At 39.8% G+C, this 20,527-nt stretch overlaps 1 protein-coding gene across 3 annotated transcripts in view; it reads left to right on the forward strand.

Moving 5' to 3' along the window:
• Kdm5b (lysine demethylase 5B) overlaps positions 1-20,527 on the forward strand; it is a 74,684-nt gene that overhangs the window by 43,391 nt on the left and 10,766 nt on the right. For all 3 annotated transcript variants that reach the window (XM_076547449.1, XM_006982459.4, XM_042258184.2), the window contains exons 9-21: positions 1,328-1,447; positions 3,765-3,923; positions 4,993-5,174; positions 6,289-6,451; positions 8,076-8,195; positions 9,353-9,547; positions 12,342-12,523; positions 13,596-13,720; positions 15,210-15,360; positions 15,519-15,633; positions 16,068-16,423; positions 18,226-18,364; positions 19,618-19,797. In XM_076547449.1, the coding sequence (XP_076403564.1) occupies positions 1,328-1,447; positions 3,765-3,923; positions 4,993-5,174; positions 6,289-6,451; positions 8,076-8,195; positions 9,353-9,547; positions 12,342-12,523; positions 13,596-13,720; positions 15,210-15,360; positions 15,519-15,633; positions 16,068-16,423; positions 18,226-18,364; positions 19,618-19,797 (2,187 nt within the window). The remainder of the gene's footprint in view (positions 1-1,327; positions 1,448-3,764; positions 3,924-4,992; positions 5,175-6,288; positions 6,452-8,075; positions 8,196-9,352; positions 9,548-12,341; positions 12,524-13,595; positions 13,721-15,209; positions 15,361-15,518; positions 15,634-16,067; positions 16,424-18,225; positions 18,365-19,617; positions 19,798-20,527) is intronic.

Raw genomic sequence — 20,527 nt, forward strand, 5'->3', positions numbered from 1 at the left:
TCATTAATAGCGCCAATTCCCATGCCAGACACTTTTTTAAAAAATGGAATTATATTAGACAACGAATTTTAGTAATTTACTCTTTTATCTTCAATATTTTCTCTGTAGTGTATCTAGTGCTGATATTTTAACAACGTATAACAGAGTTGTTACCACTATAAGGAAGTACTCAGTCATTGGAATGTTACATACATTTTGTGTTAGAATTAGATTCGAACATTAAGATTTTTCATTATACTGCTTAGAGCTAAAGGTCCTAGAGGTTTTCTATATAGCCATAGTGTCACATGAGATGGCCCCACAGGACAGGTTATTATGGAACTTGGAAAGGGTCCATGGTGTCAAATTTATACTCATATTTTTTTTTTTTTTTTTTGGTTTTTTTTTCGAGACAGGGTTTCTCTGCGTAGTTTTGCGCCTTTTCCTGGAGCTCACTTGGTAGTCCACCTGGCTCTGCCTCCCGAGTGCTGGGATTAAAGGCGTGCGCCATTATACTCATATTTAAATGTTTAAATATTTAATATCTGGATAGAGATGACCATTGAAATGGGTCTGGATATTCAAATCTATTGACTTCATATGTAGGGCAGTCTCATATTGCCCTGTGAACCTCTTAGTGTTTTGTTTTTAAAAGCATTGATAGCATTATTTGGTTACCATTAAATGCTGCTGGTCTGAGAGCTGTTTGGTTTCCATCTGGTTATTAATTTGATTTTTTTGGAGACAGGGTTTCTCCGTGTAGTTTTGGTGCCTGTCCTGGAACTCACTCTGTAGCCCAGGCTGGCCTCGAATTCACAGAGATCCTCTTGGCTCTGCCTCCTGAGTGCTGGGATTAAAGGCATGCACCACCACCGCCCGTCTTATGTTGATTTTATAGTTTAAATTCTTGAACATTATTCCTCTTTTTTTTTTTTTTTTTGGTTTTTCGAGACAGGGTTTCTCTGTGTAGCTTTGCGCCTTTCGTGGAACTCGCTTTGGAGACCAGGCTGGTCTCGAACTCACAGAGATCCGCCTGGCTCTGCCTCCCGAGTGCTGGGATTAAAGGCGTGCGCCACCACCAACTGACATTCCTCTCATTTTTAGCACTGATCCTGAAAGCAAATCAAAGTTAAAAAATTGTAATTGTTAAAAAGTATCTTATTTGCTCAGTACCAAATACAAATTATTTACTCACTGTAAATTACAATCTCATGCTTCAGACATTTTTCTAATCTAAGACTAATAGAATGAAAAAAATCTTAAAACAGTTATGCTCGTGACTATTGGCTAGATGCACTTGGCATTTTCAAGTGACACCTAGAACACTTATTTTCTTTTTCCTATACAGGAATGTAGCAAGCCCCAAGAAGCGTTTGGCTTTGAACAAGCAGCAAGGGATTATACTCTGCGCACGTTTGGGGAGATGGCAGACTCCTTTAAATCCGATTACTTCAACATGCCAGTCCATGTATGTAGATCTATACTAATTTGGGTTAGAATTGTACAAATGTAATTAATTAATTAATTAGTTAGTTAGTTTACTTACTTACGAGTGTGTCAGTGGTACTCAGGCAACAATGTACATGTGGAAATTAAAGACAGCTTGTGGAAGTTGTTTTTCTCCTACTATGTGTGTTCTAGGGATTGAGCTCAAGTCATTGGCTTGGCACCATGTGCCAGGACATCTCACTAAGCTGTGATTTAAGGTTTATGTTATGTTACTTGGTTCTCAGTTGTATAACCCCAGCTAGCATGGAATTCACTGTGTAGACCAAACCCTTCTTGAACTCTGAGATCCATGCGCCTCTGCCTCCCAAATGCTGGGATTAAAGGGGGCTATACCACACCTGGCTAATTACACATTTGTTGTTTTGTTTTGTCTTAATGAGTTAGCTGATGAGGAAAAACGAGTTAACATTTACACTGTAGACAGTTTCTCTTCAACTCTATTACTGGAGAAAGAAAAGCTCCATTCATTGAAGCCACAAAGAAGTGAATAAAGGTTTCACTCTGGCAGCCATTGTACAGAAGGAAACTAGTAGAACGTTTAATGGTAGTACAGTTTCACAGCACTTTGTATCACAATGTCTTCATTTAAGTGCACTGTGTACTGTGTCTTGGGAACATGTTTATTACATTTTGTTGTCTAATTATTAGATTGTAAGCTTTACAGTAAGATTCCATTTGTACTTCTTGTTCACTTAGAATATAAGCAGGTATTTTCAACATTCAATATTCTATCAAATAATACAAAATTAAATTGTTTTCAGTGTAATTCTGGATATTTAAGCTCTGGTTTTTCCTCACTTATGTGTGCCATAACAAACAGCTCATACATGAGATCTCTGCAGTTGGATGATTCTGAGGTTACATGAGAGTTTTGATCTCTATGGCATTCCAGCAATGTATTAATGGTCCTGAAAGTTCTTTATGTCATGAATATTAGCTTTTAGTTCCCTAACATTTTCTTTCTAATGTATATCCCACTTGAAGTTTTATTTTGACTCCCCATGAATTTTAGTATTTTCCTATATACTCAGTCATGTTGATTGGCTTATGATATCTGTTATTGGATCTTTATTTTACTTAAAAGCTGAAGACACTAAGGGCCAGACATGTAAGTTATTTGCCTCTACTCAGTTCCTTGATAATTTGATAGCTCTATATTGTTGGATGTGCTGAGGCAACAATCTTTTGTTCATATTCTTCAATTTCTTATTTTATTATAATCTTTTTTAGATTTATTCATTTTGTTTTTGATGTGGGAGTATTTTCCCTGCATGTATGAATGTGCAACATGTGTATGCTTTGTACTCATGGAGGTTAGAGGATGGCATAGGATCCTCTGGATCTGGAGTTACAGATGGTGCATATGGGTGCTGGAAATCAAACTAGGGCCCTCTGCAAGAGCAGCAAGTGCTCTTAACCACTAGACCATCTCTCTAGCCACCTTATTTTTTTTTTTTTAATTCATGTTTGTCTGTATTACTTTCATCCAGGTTTAGTCAAATAATGTGTTAAGAACATTTATTAGCCAGGTTGGGTGTTATATTTCTCAGAAAACAAAAGTATATTTCAGATTATTAAAAAAAAAAAAATCCAAAACAGGTCATTTTACTTTCCTTGGCCTCTCTTTGTAGTTGTGGTTTGGTTTGTGATCAAGGAACATGAATTTTTTTTTTAATTTCGTATTATTTTTTTTTTTGTTTATTTTGTTTTTGCATCCCAAGCAAGGTTTCCTATTCTCCCAGCTCCCCCCACCTCCCTTCCCATTCCTCTTCCTGTTTGTCTTTAGATATGGACTGGACTCCCAGGGACATCAACCAGCCATGGTCTGTCAAGTTGTAGTGAGACTAGACACCTCCCCGTCTTTCTATTAAGGCTGGATGAGGCAATCAGTAGGAGGAATAGATCCCAAGAGCAGTACCTGCTGTCGCTGTTAGGAGTCTCGCTAGAAGACCACGTTACACAACTGTAACATGTGAGCAGAGTACCTAGGTTGGTCCCAGGCAGGCTCCCTGGTTGTCGGTTTAGTCTCTGTGAAGCCACTGTGAGCCCAGATTAGTTGGGAATTTGAATTCATAATCAATTCTTATAGTTCTTAATTAAAACATTTATTCTAGAAAATAGAGTTGTTGCCTGAATCACCCAACAATATTACCTGTGGAAATTATGGACATTTTTTTTTTCTTAGCAAGTTAACCTGTGATTCTCATCTCTTAACTAGTCATAAACAACTTGTGAATGAATGGAAAGTTACTCTTCCAGTTTCCTTGTCCTTCCAGATGGTTCCTACAGAGCTGGTGGAGAAGGAGTTCTGGCGACTGGTGAGCACGATTGAAGAGGACGTCACGGTGGAGTATGGAGCGGATATCGCTTCAAAGGAGTTTGGCAGTGGCTTCCCTGTACGAGATGGGAAAATCAAGATTTCCCCTGAGGAAGAGGTAGGTTCCAACTGTAGGGACTTGTAGTGTGAGGCGGAGCTCTACATCTAAAGCACAATGTTGATCTAAATGTTGATACTAGAGTAGTGCCATCCTCAGTGTAACAATTGGGTCCTTGTGAGTGCCTTGGAAATTGTGTGTTGAAATTCTGTTTGGTCAGCTTGAATTATTTAGAATTACTCAGCACAGTCTTAATTACTGGATTTTTAATATCTTCAAGAAAAATTAAGTCCTCAAAAAGTCCTAGTCCTGATTATGCACTACAGTATGGTGATTATAGGACATTATTACCACCCTTTCCTCCAGGTTCTAACCTTGAGTTCTTTAAAATAACCTGAGGGCCAGGCATGCCTTTAATCCCAGCACTCGGGAGGCAGAGGCAGGCAGATCTCTGAGTTCCAGGCCAGCCTGGGTTACAGAGTGAGATCCAGGAAATGTTCCAGAGCTACACAGAGAAACCCTGTCTCCAAAAAAAAAAAAAAAAAAAAAAAAAAGCCAAAAACACAAAAAACAAACCCAAATCAAGACCTTGCTTAACTTTAATGTTTATAAGTGTCTTACTCTGCATGCTAGTGGACTCATAAACCCAAACTATTTCTGTCAGATTTAAAATGTGTATGTGGGTGTTCATTTTCTATTTTACATATCCACAGAGAAGTATATATCATGTGTACAGCTTAGCTAGTCTTCACAAACTGCTTCCTGAGTGCTGGGATGAGGGGTGTGCCACCCCCGCCTGGCTGAAGGAGCTCTTTAGACAACCTTTACCTGTGGAATTGTAGGGGCTGGAGAAATGGCTCAGCAGTTTTACAAGCGCTTGTTTCCCTTGTTTCCAGAGGACTGGGCGGTTTCCTGCACCCAGGACAAGCTGCTCGCAATTGCCTTTGTTTGCCTCTAGTTCAAGAGTACTTGATGTCCTTTTTGTCCTTGAGTATCTGCACACATGTATCACAACCCCGTCAATATAGATAAATATAATAAAATAAGAAAGGAACAAATAAACATTTCTAAAGTGTTAGCATGATACTGCTGAAACTTTATCCTCTTTTTTTTTTCTTGCTCCTTTTAGGAGTATCTTGATAGTGGCTGGAATTTGAACAATATGCCAGTGATGGAGCAGTCTGTCCTCGCTCATATTACTGCTGATATATGTGGCATGAAACTCCCTTGGTTGTATGTGGGCATGTGCTTTTCTTCCTTCTGTTGGCATATTGAAGACCACTGGAGCTATTCAATCAACTACCTGCACTGGTGAGAAATTCTATATGGAGCCTATGAACAGTGTGTAAGCTGGGTAGGAAGATTCCCTCTTTCAGATATGTGTTGCCTGTGTCGAAGGCAATGGGTTCCTTTTGTTTTAGCTTATGTTAGATTAGATTTACAAAAGTTCTACAGCCTCTGAAATCATACACTAGTTTAGTGTATAGGATGTTTCTAGGAATAGTATAGTTTTTATATGAATTCAGTAAAGTGTTTACTAACAGGTTAAAAAAGGCACTGTGTAGTGTTTTTAATACAGGAAATCTCATTTGGTTGTCATGGTAATCCATGTATTCCCTTGGGGATGAGCAGATCCTTGGGACTATCAGTTTCCTTTTGTTGTGCTGAATTCTGACATGTAACACCTCTTCCTCTCTAATCTGTGCAGACTTTTGAACTTTATACTGTTTATACTTTTCACCCAAAGCTATTTGTCCCTACATCTGTTTCCACCTCCCCTATTTCTTCTACTTCGAAGTTCAAAAATATTTTAAAATCTATAACCCACTCTAATCCAACAGTGGAATTTAAGGATGTACCACAAGAAAGAAAGAGTTGCCATATGGATATGCAACATGGTTCTGCTTCCCTAGGCAATTGCCCCAGCTGTAACAGGAAGATGATGTTTATCATACCTCACAGGGATGGCACAGATTAATTGGTTGACAATTTAAAGTTCTTTGAAGAATAAGGGCACTTTATAAATGCTAATTGCCTCATTTGTATTTGATTTAAACCTTTTCTAGCAGAATGGGCAAGGGAAAAGGAAGATTGAAGGTTGCCATCCCTTCTCAGTTGATGAAGGAAGTTGTGTATCCTCTAACAAATGTGGTTCTTAAAAACTCTATAAATCTGCATTTTGTGAAGTGGGGTCTGGGATGATGATGACCTCAGTTGCAAAGTATCATTTTTTGTACTTGAAGGGAAAATGCACTATATATGTTCCACTCACATTTCTAATGTTACTTCTTTGATTTGAACATTTGTTTGTAGCTCAGTCTTATAGAACAAGATCAGAAAAATGTGAACTGCTTTACTTTGTGTGTGTATGTGTGTGTGTGTGTGTGTTATTAAAAGTTGATTGACTTTCATAATCTGTTTTTAGGGGTGAGCCAAAAACCTGGTATGGAGTTCCAGGATATGCGGCCGAGCAGCTAGAAAATGTAATGAAGAAACTAGCTCCAGAGCTATTTGTGTCCCAGCCGGATCTCCTCCACCAGCTTGTGACCATCATGAACCCCAACACTCTGATGACTCATGAAGTGCCTGTATGTTCTGAGTTAATCCTCCTGCTACTCAGCTTATTCACTACTTCTCTATTACTGTTTTATTTATTTATTTATTTTTTAAAGTTACAAAAGGGCCAGGCTGTGGTGGTGCACACCTTTAATCCCACCACTCGGGAGGCAGAGCCAGGCGGATCTCTTTGAGTTCAAGGCCAGCCTGGTCTACAGAGTGAGTTCCAGGACGGGCACCAAAACTACACAGAGAAACCCTGTCTTGAAAAAACAAACAAACAAACAAACAAACCAAACAAAAAGTTACTTGCTATTTTCATAAGATAACTTGATAATAGAAGCAGCTGTTTGGTGCTGTATAGCATAATCCAATGGGCTAGGTGCTTAGACACCATAAAAACTAATTTGTTGTAGTTGATACCTAGGTTACTGAACAGACTTGCTTTGCAAATGAGTGCAGTGCTTTTTAGTGTCATTATCACTAATGATTTCTGTACTATAAATTTTGTTTATAACTTTAGTCAACAAAAATATATAAACAGTTACTTGTAGATACAAAATAGTTTACTATGAAAATGGCTAGCTTCTGTTACAATTTGACCAAAACTCCGGTTTTAAAATCTTTTTAAAAATATTGATAAATTTTATGTGTTTGTATGTGTACCTGAGTGTTTTTATGTGTACCATGTACATGAGTCTGGAGTTCAGACGAGATATCGGATCTCCTGGAACTGGAGTAACATGTGGTTGTGAGCTGCCACATGGGTGTGGGGGAACTGAACCCCACTCAGTCCTTTGCAAAGATTTGACTTCCAGCACTCCATAAAGCAGAGGGAACAACGAATCTTATTGAATCTCATGGTCTTATTTTTGAATGATTAACCAAAATGGCCTACTTTGTAGGACTATTGATGGTGGTGCTGGGAATTGAAGCAGGGCCTTGGGACTAGTAGATGTATACACACTGTCCTGGTACTACTTCCCAGCCAGAACTGCCAATCACCCTCCCTCCCGTTGAGCATCTGTGGGTGTGTGTATCTATGCCTGCACTGGGTGTTGTTCCTCATGGGCCATCAGACAGGATTTCTCAGGACTTAATTTGAGGGCTCACTAAGTATGTATTTCATGGAACATAACTTAGAAAGTAATGACTGAATGTATAAAACACCCACCGTGTCTTCATTGTTAGTATTCCTGCTGGATTTTTCCAGTTTGTCAAAATTTGAATAAAATACAGGGGCCGGATTTAGGGCCTAGGGAAATAAATAAATAATTTCTGCATGGTCTGGAACCTGCTGTGTAGTCCAGACTGACCTCCAGGTCCCAGGCGTCTGCCTGTCTCTGCTTCACTGCTGCTGAACCTTAGGATGTTCCTGGTTTACCTGTAGAGAAAGATGTGTCCTGTCTCCTAGATGCAACCTTGTTTGGTTTGAGCACTGTCTCTGTTCAGAGACTAATTAGTTCTGTTATTGTGGTATATTACTCTATCTTGTGGCAGGAATCAGGTGATTCTACAACAGTAATTGTATGTACAAATGTATGTGTGTCCAGTCCTGTCCTGTTTGTCTGGTGAATCATCTAACAGTTCATGTCCAAATTGTCTATGAGAATGTTACTGTCAAACCTTAAAAATCTCTCATCCCTGTCTCTGTAGGTTTATCGAACAAATCAGTGTGCTGGGGAGTTTGTGATTACGTTTCCAAGAGCCTACCACAGCGGTTTCAACCAAGGTTTTAATTTTGCTGAGGCTGTTAACTTCTGCACTGTTGATTGGGTATGTATTGAGCTTTTCCCTTATAACACATTTTATGACAACTCAAGACACGTACCACACTGCTTTTTTTAGTTGACAATACGTTTGTGTATGTTTCTGCACTTAGACATGCACAGACATGTGCTTGGACCAGTAGAGGCCAGAGAAGGTGGTTGTGACTTCTCTGACATGGATGCTAGAAACTGAACTCTGGACCGCTGTAAAAATCAACAGTTGCTCTTAACTGCTGAGCCACCTCTCCAGCCCCTACGACACTTCTTTTAAGTTGTAGTTTTAAATCAACTTCTTGGGGACAAAGTGGTTTTGTTTTTGTTTTTTTCCAGTGTTGCCAAACCTAGCCCTGAGCTCTCTGTTGCAAACCATCGTTCTGCCTCAGGTTCTGGGGAACTTAACTTGTAGTAAGAACTTTCTTGAAGAGCGGAGTCTAATGACTTTAAACAAGGTTGAAGCTTATTAGAGCTTACAAACTAGTAACAAATATTCCAGTCTGAAAACTTAGTAGGATTGCCCTAATTATCCACAATGCAACAGTTGAATGACATGTTTGTTCATTGCAGAGTTGATATTTTATGCTAAAACTGTGAAGGTTATGTGTAATATAAAAATTAGTAAATTGTAGCTTTCTGTTTATTTTTTTTTTGAGACAGTCTCTTAAAAACCTGATGTGTAGTTAAGGATGGCCTTGAATTACAGACCTTCCTGCTTTTATACCTAAATCCTAAAGAGCTAGGATTTAGGCATGTACCACCAGCTAGTGCTTTTCTTGAAAAACAACATTAGTTCTTTCTGTTTTTATTTTCCAGTCTATAGTTCTTGAGTATTAATCATCCCTGAAGTAAATTAAGACTGGAAGTTCAGCACAGTTGTCTGAGGAAATGTACAAATATTTCCAATTAGACTCTACATTACTCACGTTAATTCATCGTCCATACAGTTCTTTCTTAACCAGTTTTCAACTTACCCAATGTGTCAGATCTTTAGAGCACAAAGATGAATAGGCCCAGTGCTCAGGGAATCTGAGTCTGGTTTAGGGTTGGTAAGTAGTAGGTGGTTTGACCGAGATTGGGTTATTTGTTAATATGATGTGGTAAGTCATAAGTTTTTGGAAATTTTTAAAAAGGTGACTATGTCATATTTCTTTTCTGCTTGTGACCCAGCTCCCATTGGGCCGCCAGTGCGTGGAGCATTATCGCTTGCTGCACCGTTACTGTGTCTTCTCCCACGATGAGATGATATGCAAAATGGCTTCCAAGGCTGCTGTGTTAGATGTGGTGGTGGCGTCAACTGTTCAGAAAGACATGGCCATTATGATTGAGGATGAAAAGGCTTTAAGGGAAACTGTGCGTAAGCTGGTAAGGTTTCTGGAGATCCAGTTCCACGTTGCTGACTTCATAGAGTTCTTGCACTTTATTGTGGTTTTAAGCTTTTCCTTGCTGTATTCGGTTTCTACAAAAGCTATTCTGATTGACATGTAGTAATATTTTGTTTTTATTTGTATTAACTATTTTTCATGTGCTTATTTTATCCCTTGTATCACTATTTCTGTAAAGTATCTCTTCACATGGTTTGCTGATTTAATTATATATAAGATTATATTATTACAATAGTGTCTCTTTCTCTCTCTCTCTGTCCCCCTTCCTCTCTCTATCCCTCCCTTTCTTTCCTATAATAGTGTCTCATGTATCCCAGGATGGTCTTGAACTTGGTATGACCTCTCCTGTTCTTCCCACTTCTACTTTTCAAGTGCTAGATTACAGACTTACCTCTTTTTTATTATATTTTATTATGTGTCCTTCTTAAGACATTTGTGCATAATACAAAGCCAAAGCCACAAAGATATTCTCTAGAATCTCATACTATCTTCTCTCTGAATTGCCTTGGTACCTTGGTTTTAAACCTATGAATCTAGCCTATTGCTAATACTAAATGGTCTTTACTACTGTAATTTTCTTTTATGATTTAAATTTTATTTTTAATTACCTGTATATGCTTGTGTGTGTAGGTAGTTTTGTGCATGTGAGTTCAGTGCCCACAGGGATCAGAAGAGGACGTACAATGTCTTGGGACTGGAGTTATAGGCAGTTGTAAACTAGTAACATGGGTGCCAGGAACTGAACTTGGTCCTTTGCAAGATGGAACATTGTCTTTCTATCCCTTTAATTTTCTAAAAAGCTTTGAAATAAGTAATAACTAGGGTGAGTCTTCCAATTTCTTTTTGAAGACAGGGTCACATATATAGCCCAGACTGGCCTTGAAACTCTTTATGTAGTCAAGAATGACTTTGAACTTCTGATTTTCATGCCTCTACTTCTCCATTACTAGAACTATAGGCATATGCTACCATGCTCAGTTTTATTCAATACTGAAATAGACCCCAGGGCTTGGAGCATACAAGGCAAGCATTCCACCTACTTTTATCTCTTTTAGTTCATTTGCATTTTCCTGTTAAGGTATTGATTTAGTAGATATTTTTAATGAATTCTTTTGGATCAACCATATACATCATTTTTTTTTTTTTTTTATATATGCCACTGTGCATAGAATACTGGAATGTTGTCTATTGGGAGCCCATTATGGACCACCAGCAGGCTATCCGTTGTCCTCTGGTGTTTTATAGTTGAAGAAAGCAATGCCTAGTGGATTTATGTGACTTGCCGAGGTCTACATCAGTAATGGAAGTTAGTGTTTACTTGCAGAACAACTGCCTAAGACCAAAATTTCAGCCTGCTGTGGAGTAGGTTCCACCTGTAGCTGAAGCGCTGTTAGCAGCTTAGCGCTGCTGGAGGAGGAGAGGGATTTTTCTCGGATGCACCAGTGAGGTTATCTGTACTCCAGTGGACGGCCCCACACTCAAGTACATGTGGGTCCACTTAACTGGACTTAATTGAGTTACTAAATACAGACCAAGAAATGCAGATAAAACTGGGAAAAGGATGTTTGGGAGGGTGTTTTGGTAGGGAGTAGGTGTAATTAAAATACGTAGGTAGAAAATTCTCAAAATAAAAATATTACATAAAAATAATGGTAACTAATTTCTGCAACTTGGAGAACTATTCTTTTCCCTAGATGTGGAATTTACAGGTTAAAATTGTGTATAAACTACATGATTTCCATCTTCAAAGTTGATCTTTGGTCTCCTTTAATCTCAGCTCTCCAGATCAAGGAAGTCCTTTTCAATGATTATGATTAAAATGACAAATCAGCATTTTATACTGTCTTTGTTGACTTAACATGGAATGCTTACACCATTAAAGTGAAACAAAGGAGGGAGCCTGGTGACTTCTAGGTTGGGCTTCGAGTGACAAAAGACATCTCCCAGGCCAGGCGGTGGTGGTGCAGGCCTTTAATCCCAGCACTCCTGGGAGGCAGAGCCAGCAGGATCTCTGTGAGTTCAAGGCCAGCCTGGGCTACAGAGCAAGATCCAGGACAGGCACCAAAACTACCCAGAGAAACGCTGTCTCGAGAAAAAAAAAAAAAAAAAAGGGACATCTCTCAGAAGGGCCTTCTAGAGGTCAGATGGGATGAGCTACAGTTGAAATGTTCACTTGGGAGGCATTTCAAGTGTGTGTGTCAGAAGGCGCATCAGACAACCTACAGCAGCCAGAGACTACAGGTGGTTGTGAGTTACCTGGCCTCGTGCTGGGAACTCTTTCTGCACGAGCAATGTGGACTCGTGCTCACGGACTCTTTCTCCAGCTCCTCTGCTTGTTTTGAGGAAGATGCTAGGGCTCAAATCCAGGGCTTTGTGCATTGTAGGCAAGTGCTTGATGAGGTGTGTCCCCAGCTACTGTGATAGAAAGCATAGATATAGATACAGATATAGATACAGATTGCTCTTCTCTATGCTCTAACTTCAGTAAGTAGGTTTTGAGCAAGATAGGCTGCTAACCTCAGCAGTATTGATTCAGCAATGATTTTGTTTATGTTCAGATCAAAATGGTTAGACATGGGCCTTACCTTACCCAAAGAGGGATTCTCACTGAACAAGTGGATTAACATGCTAGGCTATTGGTACTTTGTAGTCCATATAGGTTTAAATCATCCTTACATGTTTTATTAAGGCTTTAAAAAAATCCTGTGCATACTTGTCTTGGTCTTTTAGATCGTATTATTCTTTCTAAGTCTCTAATACACATTTAATTTTAGGGAGTAATTGATTCAGAAAGAATGGATTTTGAGCTGTTGCCAGATGATGAGCGGCAGTGTATAAAATGCAAAACTACATGCTTCATGTCTGCCATCTCGTGCTCTTGTAAACCTGGCCTGCTTGTTTGCTTACATCATGTAAAAGAATTGTGTTCCTGTCCCCCTTATAAGTATAACCTGCGGTAAGTAGGAAGGATAAGTTTTTTTTTTTCTCCTTTGGGAAAGCATGTGCATATGTGTATATTTATGGTGTGTGTATGTGTGTTTATGTGAGATCACATTCATGTGTGGATGTGGTTATGTATGTATGTATGTATGTATGTATGTATGTATGTATGTATGTATGTATGTATGTATGTGTCACAGTGTGCTGTGGAGTCAGAGAACAGCCTCGGGTGTTGGCTCTGGCTTTCCTTGTTTAAGGTAAGTTTTCTCTGTTCTTAATCGTGTATGCCAACCTGGTTGACCCATTAGTTTCCAGTGAGTCTCTACTTCATGTCACTGTGTCAGGACTGGGATGGCAGATGCATGTTATCGCACTCAGCTTTACATGGTGTCTTATAGTCAGAGTTCTATTGCTGTGAAGAGACACCATAGCCGTGGAAACTTTTTATAAAAGAAAGCATTTAATTGGGGCTTTGCTTACAGTTTCAGATGTTTAGACCATGGTGACCCCAGACAGATATGGTAGTCGAGAGTTCTACTTTCTGGATCCAAAGTCAGCAGAAGAGAGAGACACTGGGCCTGGCTGGAGTATTTGAAACCCCAAAGCCCAGCCCCAGTGACACACTTTCTCCAACAAGGCTACACCTCCTAATACCTCTGAAGTTGTATCGCCACTCTCTAATGACCAAGCATTCCAATCTATGAGCCTATGGGAGCCGTTCCTTTCATGGAAAGTGCTTTTTCCATTGAGCCTCCTTTTCAGCCTGCACGGAGTCTTTGCTCTGCAGTTAAGAGCACTGGCTGCTCTTCCAGAGGTCCTGAGTTCAATTCCCAGCACCTACATGGTGGCTCACAACCATCTCTAGTGAGATCTGATGCCCTCTTTTAGCATAAAAGTGTACATGCAGATAGAGTACTCACACCCACTAAATAAATAAATAAATAGATAGATAGATAGATAAACAGACAAACAAACAAATAAATCATTGAAAGAAAAAAGCTCAGTGTCATCCCCATTCTAGGTCTGTGAATGTTGAGGCTAAACCTCCTTTAGTCACCTTCTCATGGCTGTCTGTGCCCTGTTTCCAGGTACAGGTACACTCTGGATGATCTCTATCCCATGATGAATGCATTGAAGCTTCGAGCAGAGTCTTACAATGAATGGTCCTTAAATGTGAATGAAGCTTTGGAAGCAAAGATCAACAAGAAGAAAAGTACGTAATGCACAATGTGCGATTTGTAACCAGCAAAGTGGAGTTGGTTTTTGTTGTGCCAACAAAACAGATGACTGAAAACAACCTAATTTCATCCTTAGCTCCCATGTCTGAACAGGTTTCCAGATCCTTGGCAGAAGTTTTAAACCAAAGTGGATGAGGCAGTTTACATCAACATTTAAGTACAGTCTGGCCATATAGATTATGCAAGATGGTTTGGGACCAGTGAGATGACTCAGTGGGTGAATTCTGAGCTACAGTAGTTCTAAAGAGATGTTTCTTATTGAAAAATACCCATCTCCTCCCTTAAGCGCCCAGTGGAGGAAAAGTGTACATGCCACACAAGCCTGATGGGGGGTCGCAGCAGCGTAAAGACAGAAAGAGAAGAAAAGAGGACCTGGGTTCCATTCTAATCCCCCATGTCGCCTACCAGCTGTCTGTAATCCTAGTCCCCTTCTGAATACATGTGGTGTATAGACGTATATGCAGGCAAAACAACCATACTTATAAAAATAATAAGTCAAGCCAGGTGTGGTGGCTCACACCTTTAGTCCCAGCACTGAGGAGGTAGAGGCAGGTGGATCTCTGAGTTCAAGGCCAGCCTTGGTCTACAATGCAAGTTTTGGAACAGCCAGAGAAACCCTGTCTCAAACAAACCAAACAAGATAAATAAATTCCTACAGGAACTTTTTAATGTATTTTATTTTTAAATGTAATGCAATATAATACTAGTTTTAAAAAATCAGATTCTTTGAAAGGCAATGTCTATGTTTATGAAATGCTGACTTAACACTTCCTAGTTCTAATCAAAGATTAGTGTCTCTGACCTTTATCGTTACCTTTCCTTTTTCTTTTAAAGAAAAGATTTTATTTTATACGTATGTGTTTTGTCTCTGTGTGTGTGTGCGCGTGTATGTGTGCTCTGTGAGTGTGTGTGTGTGTGTGTGTGTGTGCGCGCGCACACACGCGCACGCACACATACGTGTATGTGTGCTCTGTGAGTGTGCCTATATCTACTAAGGCCCAAAGAGGGTGCTGGATCCTCTGGAGCTAGAGTTAAAGATGGTTGTGAGCTTCTGTGTGGGTCCTGGGAACTGAACTTGAGTCCTCTGCAAGAATAAGTGTCTCCCCCCACCCCGTGTAGCCCTCCCTGGCTGTCCTGGAACTCACTCTGTAGACTAGAATGGCTTCGAACTCAGAGATCTGCCTGCCCCTGCCTCCTGAGCGCTGGGATTAAAGGTGTGCATCAATTATAAAATGAAATACAGGACCACAGAGTGGTCCATCAGATCCTAGTCCTTCTCTCAGGAAGATCAGCTCTAAGCACTAGGTGAGCCACTTCCCATCCCCCATCCCCCCCCCCCCCCCCAGAGAGATGGTGTCTGAAACCAAATCATGATCTGTTGCATTTGTGGAAGGACCTTCTCCTTTCTGTTGTGTACATCATAAACTTGATGATCACAGAAAGATGACTTGTTCTGTATCTTAGGTCTTGTCAGCTTCAAAGCTTTAATTGAAGAATCAGAAATGAAGAAGTTCCCGGACAATGACCTTCTGCGTCATCTTCGCCTGGTCACACAGGATGCAGAAAAATGTGCTTCTGTTGCCCAGCAATTGCTTAATGGCAAAAGGCAGACAAGGTACACATTTCTGACTATTTGAAATGGTAATCCATGGCATCCGAATCTAGAAACCTGTTGGAATTTTTCTTTCTGTCCTTGATTTCTGTGATATTGCGAGCTATGAGTAATGAACATATGTGTTCTCATAACGCTTCATTGGGCCCTTGTCTTAATAGGTATCGATCTGGTGGAGGAAAGTCTCAGAATCAGTTGACAGTGAATGAACTCCGACAGTTTGTGACTCAATTATATGCTCTTCCATGTGTTCTTAGTCAAACACCATTGCTAAAGGTAACCATATAAAGATGTATGAATAAATTCCATATTTGTGTTTACTCAGTTAAGTAGCCCTCTTCAGTGGTAATTTTTATGTTAATTTGTGTGCATACATGCATGTGTGTATCTGCCGAGAGAGACCAAAAGAGACTATCAGATACATTACATCCGGAGTTGCCGGTGGTTGTGAGCCCCCTGCCATGGGTACTGGGAACTGCAACTCTGTTCCCCTTGAAGAGTATCAAACTCGGATCTGAGTGATTTCATTTCCCCTATAGGTGACATGTGTGCCTCATTTACTCATGTTATTACTGACATAATGTGGCTTGGTGAAGAGGCTTGTGTTGGCTATGAACTTCAGATTTTAGTTTGAAATAAGAAGTCAAGTACTGAAGTGCTGTTTGGCTAAGACTTCTATTGGTTGGCTTCATTTGCTTGCTTGCTTTTAGGATCTCTTGAATCGTGTAGAAGATTTCCAACAGCACAGCCAGAAACTCCTGTCTGAGGAAATGCCTAGTGCTGCTGAGCTACAGGACTTGCTGGACGTCAGCTTTGAATTTGATGTTGAACTTCCACAACTCGCTGAGATTCGTATTCGCTTAGAACAGGCCCGTTGGCTAGAAGAGGTGCAGCAGGCCTGCCTAGACTCCAGCTCCCTGTCTTTGGACGATATGAGACGACTCATAGACTTAGGGGTGGGGCTGGCTCCGTATTCAGCAGTGGAGAAAGCTATGGCTCGCCTGCAAGAATTGCTTACAGTGTCAGAACACTGGGATGATAAAGCCAAAGGTCTTCTCAGAGCAAGGTAAAAAAAACCAAACAAACCAGATCCTAACCTCTTCCTGGGAAGTGTGGATAGTGGGTGAACTTTAAAGCATAGAGCACAGAGCCAGCACACTGTCCAACAAAGCTGTCCTTGTAAAATACTTGGGAAAAAGCTTTCTGTTGAGGCCTGCTTTGAAATACGGGTAAAGAAAATCAGGAGGCAGAGGCAGGCAGACCTCTTGAGTTCAAGGCCAGCCTGGTCTATGTACATAGTAAATTCTAGGATAGTCAGAACTATATGGTGAAGCCCTGTTTCAAAAAAAGATAATTAATATTTTCTTATTTTACTGCTTATGAAATAAATGGTTTAGATTAAAAGAACTTTTTATAATTTATTTATGTTTATTTTATGTGCATTATTTTGCTTTATATATATAAATTCTGTGAGTTAGACATTTGTGAGCTGCCATGTGAGTGCTGGGAATTGAACCGTGCTCCTCTGGAAGAGCAGTCAATGCTCTTAACTGCTGAGCCATCTCTCCAGCCCCCAGAAATGACTTTTTTAAAGATAAAATTAAATGAAATTTCCCTATACTTTCCAATGATACTATCTTTGGGAGAAGAAAACGTTTACAAATAATGTGCAGCTATTCAAACTTACAGTTAATAAATAGAATTCAGAGTCATGAAAGACAAATGTCTGAGAGTTGACTTGTTTATTCTATGCAGTGATGATAATGCTGAGTATCTTCAGTAGAAATAACTATTTTAGTATTGCTCAGTCAGTCAGGATGTTAATCTGAATAGACTTTTAGATTGAGGTGTGTTAGCTGTCTGCACCAGAGGTGAAAATGACATCATTTCCTGATCTTGCTTTCTATATGGTGGATCCTTATTGGTTTAGTGGACAGTGTAAACATTAAACATTTTAGGGTAGATACTGTTTTGTATTTTTTTTAATAATTTATTTTTATTTTATGTTTATTGGGGTTTCACCTGCATGTATGTTTGTGCGAGGGTGTCAGAAGGCCTGGAATTGGAGTTACAGACAGTTGTGAGCTGTCATGTGGGTGCTGGAAATTGAACCCGGGTCTGGAAGAGCAGCCAGTGCTCTGAACCACTGAGCCATCTCTCCAACCCCCGCTTTGTATTCTCATAAATAGTGGTCATTGAATAGAGGATGTGAAATTTTTTTAGAAAATTTACATTTTCTTAGTTTATCTGATTTTTTTTTTTTTTGGTTTTTTCGAGACAGGGTTTCCCTGTGTAGCTTTGCGCCTTTCCTGGAACTCACTCTGTAGCCCAGGCTGGCCTTGAACTCACAGAGATCCGCCTGCCTCTGCCTCCCGAGTGCTGGGATTAAAGGCGTGCACCACCACCGCCCAGCTGATTCTTGACGTCTTACTAGCTTAACACAGAAGAGATTCCTAATTATGTATTACTTTATGCAGTAGAACTTTGTGTTATATCATAAACTTTGTGTTATATCAGGGACAGACAGAACTAAAATCCAGTTTTGGAATCTGGGTCTCACCTGTTAAAAGTGCCTTCTGCTCTGTCATAGCACACAAGCTCAGATTCCAGCACCAAGCTCACAAGTGCCTGAAACTCTAGCTCCATGGCTTCTGTTGCCCTCTGCAGGCGCGTGTGCACAAACACACAGATATAATGATGAAAATCTTACTTGCTCTTTAATTATTCCAAGTGAGTTAATTGATCAGTGCCATTAATAAAGATTTTTTTTTTTTTACCATAATGAATTTGTTTAGAAATTATTTTCCTGGTCTCTTGGTAAGTATAAGAAAAATGCAGTTCTGATATGTCTTTGTTTTGCTTTTGTAGACCACGACATTCTTTGAATAGTCTTGCTACAGCACTAAAGGAAATTGAGGAGATCCCTGCCTATCTGCCCAATGGTGCAGTCTTGAAAGATTCAGTGCAGAAAGCCAGAGACTGGCTTCAGGATGTAGATGGCCTGCAGGTTGGTTCAAAAAGAAAAAAAAATGTCATGAATATATGTGCAATTAGCTGTGGTTTTTGCCCTCCCCAAACAGAAGTAGGAAAGAAGTTTTTCAACTGCTGATCCGCAGCAGTCCTTGTTGCCTTAGGTGTTGACAGCAGAGGGGATAAGCGAGGGGGAACAGAAGCTGGTCACAGCCCTGGGAGTTGAGCGTTAGCTCACAGGTGTTACACCTCTCAGCCCGGGATCTGAAGATGTGACAGCTCTCAGACACGTGATGACCATGCCTGCAGGTTGTCTCCTCGGGCTTCTTAGAGCCTGTGTCTCTCAGATGGTTGTAAAATGGCTTCAGTGTGGGTGCTGGGACTTAAACCTGGGTCCTCTGGAAGAGCAGCCAATGCTCGTAATCTCTGAGCCCTCTCTCCAGCCCAGTCCTATAAAATGTCTTTCGTTCTTTGACAGTTTCCCCAACTTCTTCTCCCACTCCCTAGATAATCTTTAGCTGAGTCCTCTCTCCTCTTCATGTCCCCCTCTTTTTAACCTATGGACCTATCCTTGACATAGGAATCAGAATCTCTGGGATGGGGACCAGTTAATTGTATTTAAATAAATTTCCCAGATGATTTTTGTTTTGTTTTTGAAGACAGAGTTTCTCTGTGTAATAGCTCTAGCTGTCCTGGAACTTGATTTGTAGACCAGGCTGACCTCGAACTCACAGAGACCCACCTGCCTCTGCCTCCTAAAGGCATGTACTACCACCACCAGGCTTCTAGATGATTCTTATATGTCCCAAAGTTTTAAGAAACATTGGATTTTCTAACTCATTTTAATTTCCTGAATAGTTTATACTGAATTATTTTAGTAATTCTACTGGCAAAATGAATTGGAGTAAAATGCTATTGTTAATCTTTTTTAAAATGCAAGTCAAAAGTCTTGGGTTAGTACAAATTTATTTATGTTGAAGTAAATTTCTTTGATACTGTTCATAGGGATCACTGTGATAGATGAATTTATCAATGGATATAAATATAAATTTATAGAGTATAATTAACCAGATAAAAGGAATAATTATTATCTCACATTAATTTTTTATCTATTGGAGCCTAGCATTAACTAGATTTGTGGGCTATTTGTTAAATGAAAAACAAATGTTGCTCTTTCCTCCCCACCCCCACTCTTGGTGAATTTAACATGTTGAAGTCATAGGTCATTGATCTTGGCCAGACTGAATGGTGCTTAATTTACATAGAAGTATTTGTTTCTTACTTTATTAGGCAGGAGGACGTGTGCCAGTGTTAGAAACACTCATTGAACTTGTTGCAAGGGGCCGGTCTATCCCAGTACATCTGACTCCTTTACCAAAATTGGAATTACTAGTAGCTGAAGTTCAGGCTTGGAAAGAATGTGCTTCTAAAACATTCTTGACTGAGAATTCACCATATTCTCTTTTAGAGGTAAGTTTGCAACCATCTCTAGTTTTGAGTACTTTCCTTGGTGGATCTATCTACTGTGAGTTGTTTTTAGCAGCCTTTAAATGCTTCTGGCTACATGTAGGCTGTAGTCCGTTGATGTTAGGGAAGACCGTTTTTCCGTTAGGTTTTGTTTCCTGTACTATAGAGCCTCGCTCTGTAGCCAGGCAGTCTTGCAGTTGTGGTGGTCTTCTGTGCTTTCTCTTATGTTTAGGAACTATAAGTGTGTGCATCATACCTGGCTGGGTAAAGGTTTCTATTTATGGTCAATTAGAATCTAAACCTGGCTGGGATTCACTACTTTCATTTTATCTTATTTTTTATGTGTGTGGGTGTTTTCCTACATGTATATCTGCACCATGTGTGTACAATGCCTGTGTAAGGAAGGATTCCCTATAACTGCTGTGAACCACATGGGTGCTGGGAATTGGACTCCAGTCCTGAAAGAGCAGCTAGTGATCTTAACCACTGCATTTTAGTAAACTTAATAAATGACTTACCAGCTTTTCAAAAAAGTGCTTAAGCTGTATTTTTTTTATATTTCTTGTAAGCTGGTGTTTATGGTAGGAATCAGTTAGCATATATCACATTTTTACTTATTTAATTAAATCTGTAATAATGGTTTATTTTTTCAACCATGCTTTCCCTTTCCTTTTTTCCCCTTTTCTAATCGTTTCTTTGTGTGTGTACCCACATGCACATGAGTAGCGTTTTC

The sequence above is a fragment of the Peromyscus maniculatus genome, chromosome 11, assembly GCF_049852395.1.
Source record: "Peromyscus maniculatus bairdii isolate BWxNUB_F1_BW_parent chromosome 11, HU_Pman_BW_mat_3.1, whole genome shotgun sequence".
Taxonomy (NCBI): Eukaryota; Metazoa; Chordata; class Mammalia; order Rodentia; family Cricetidae; genus Peromyscus; species Peromyscus maniculatus.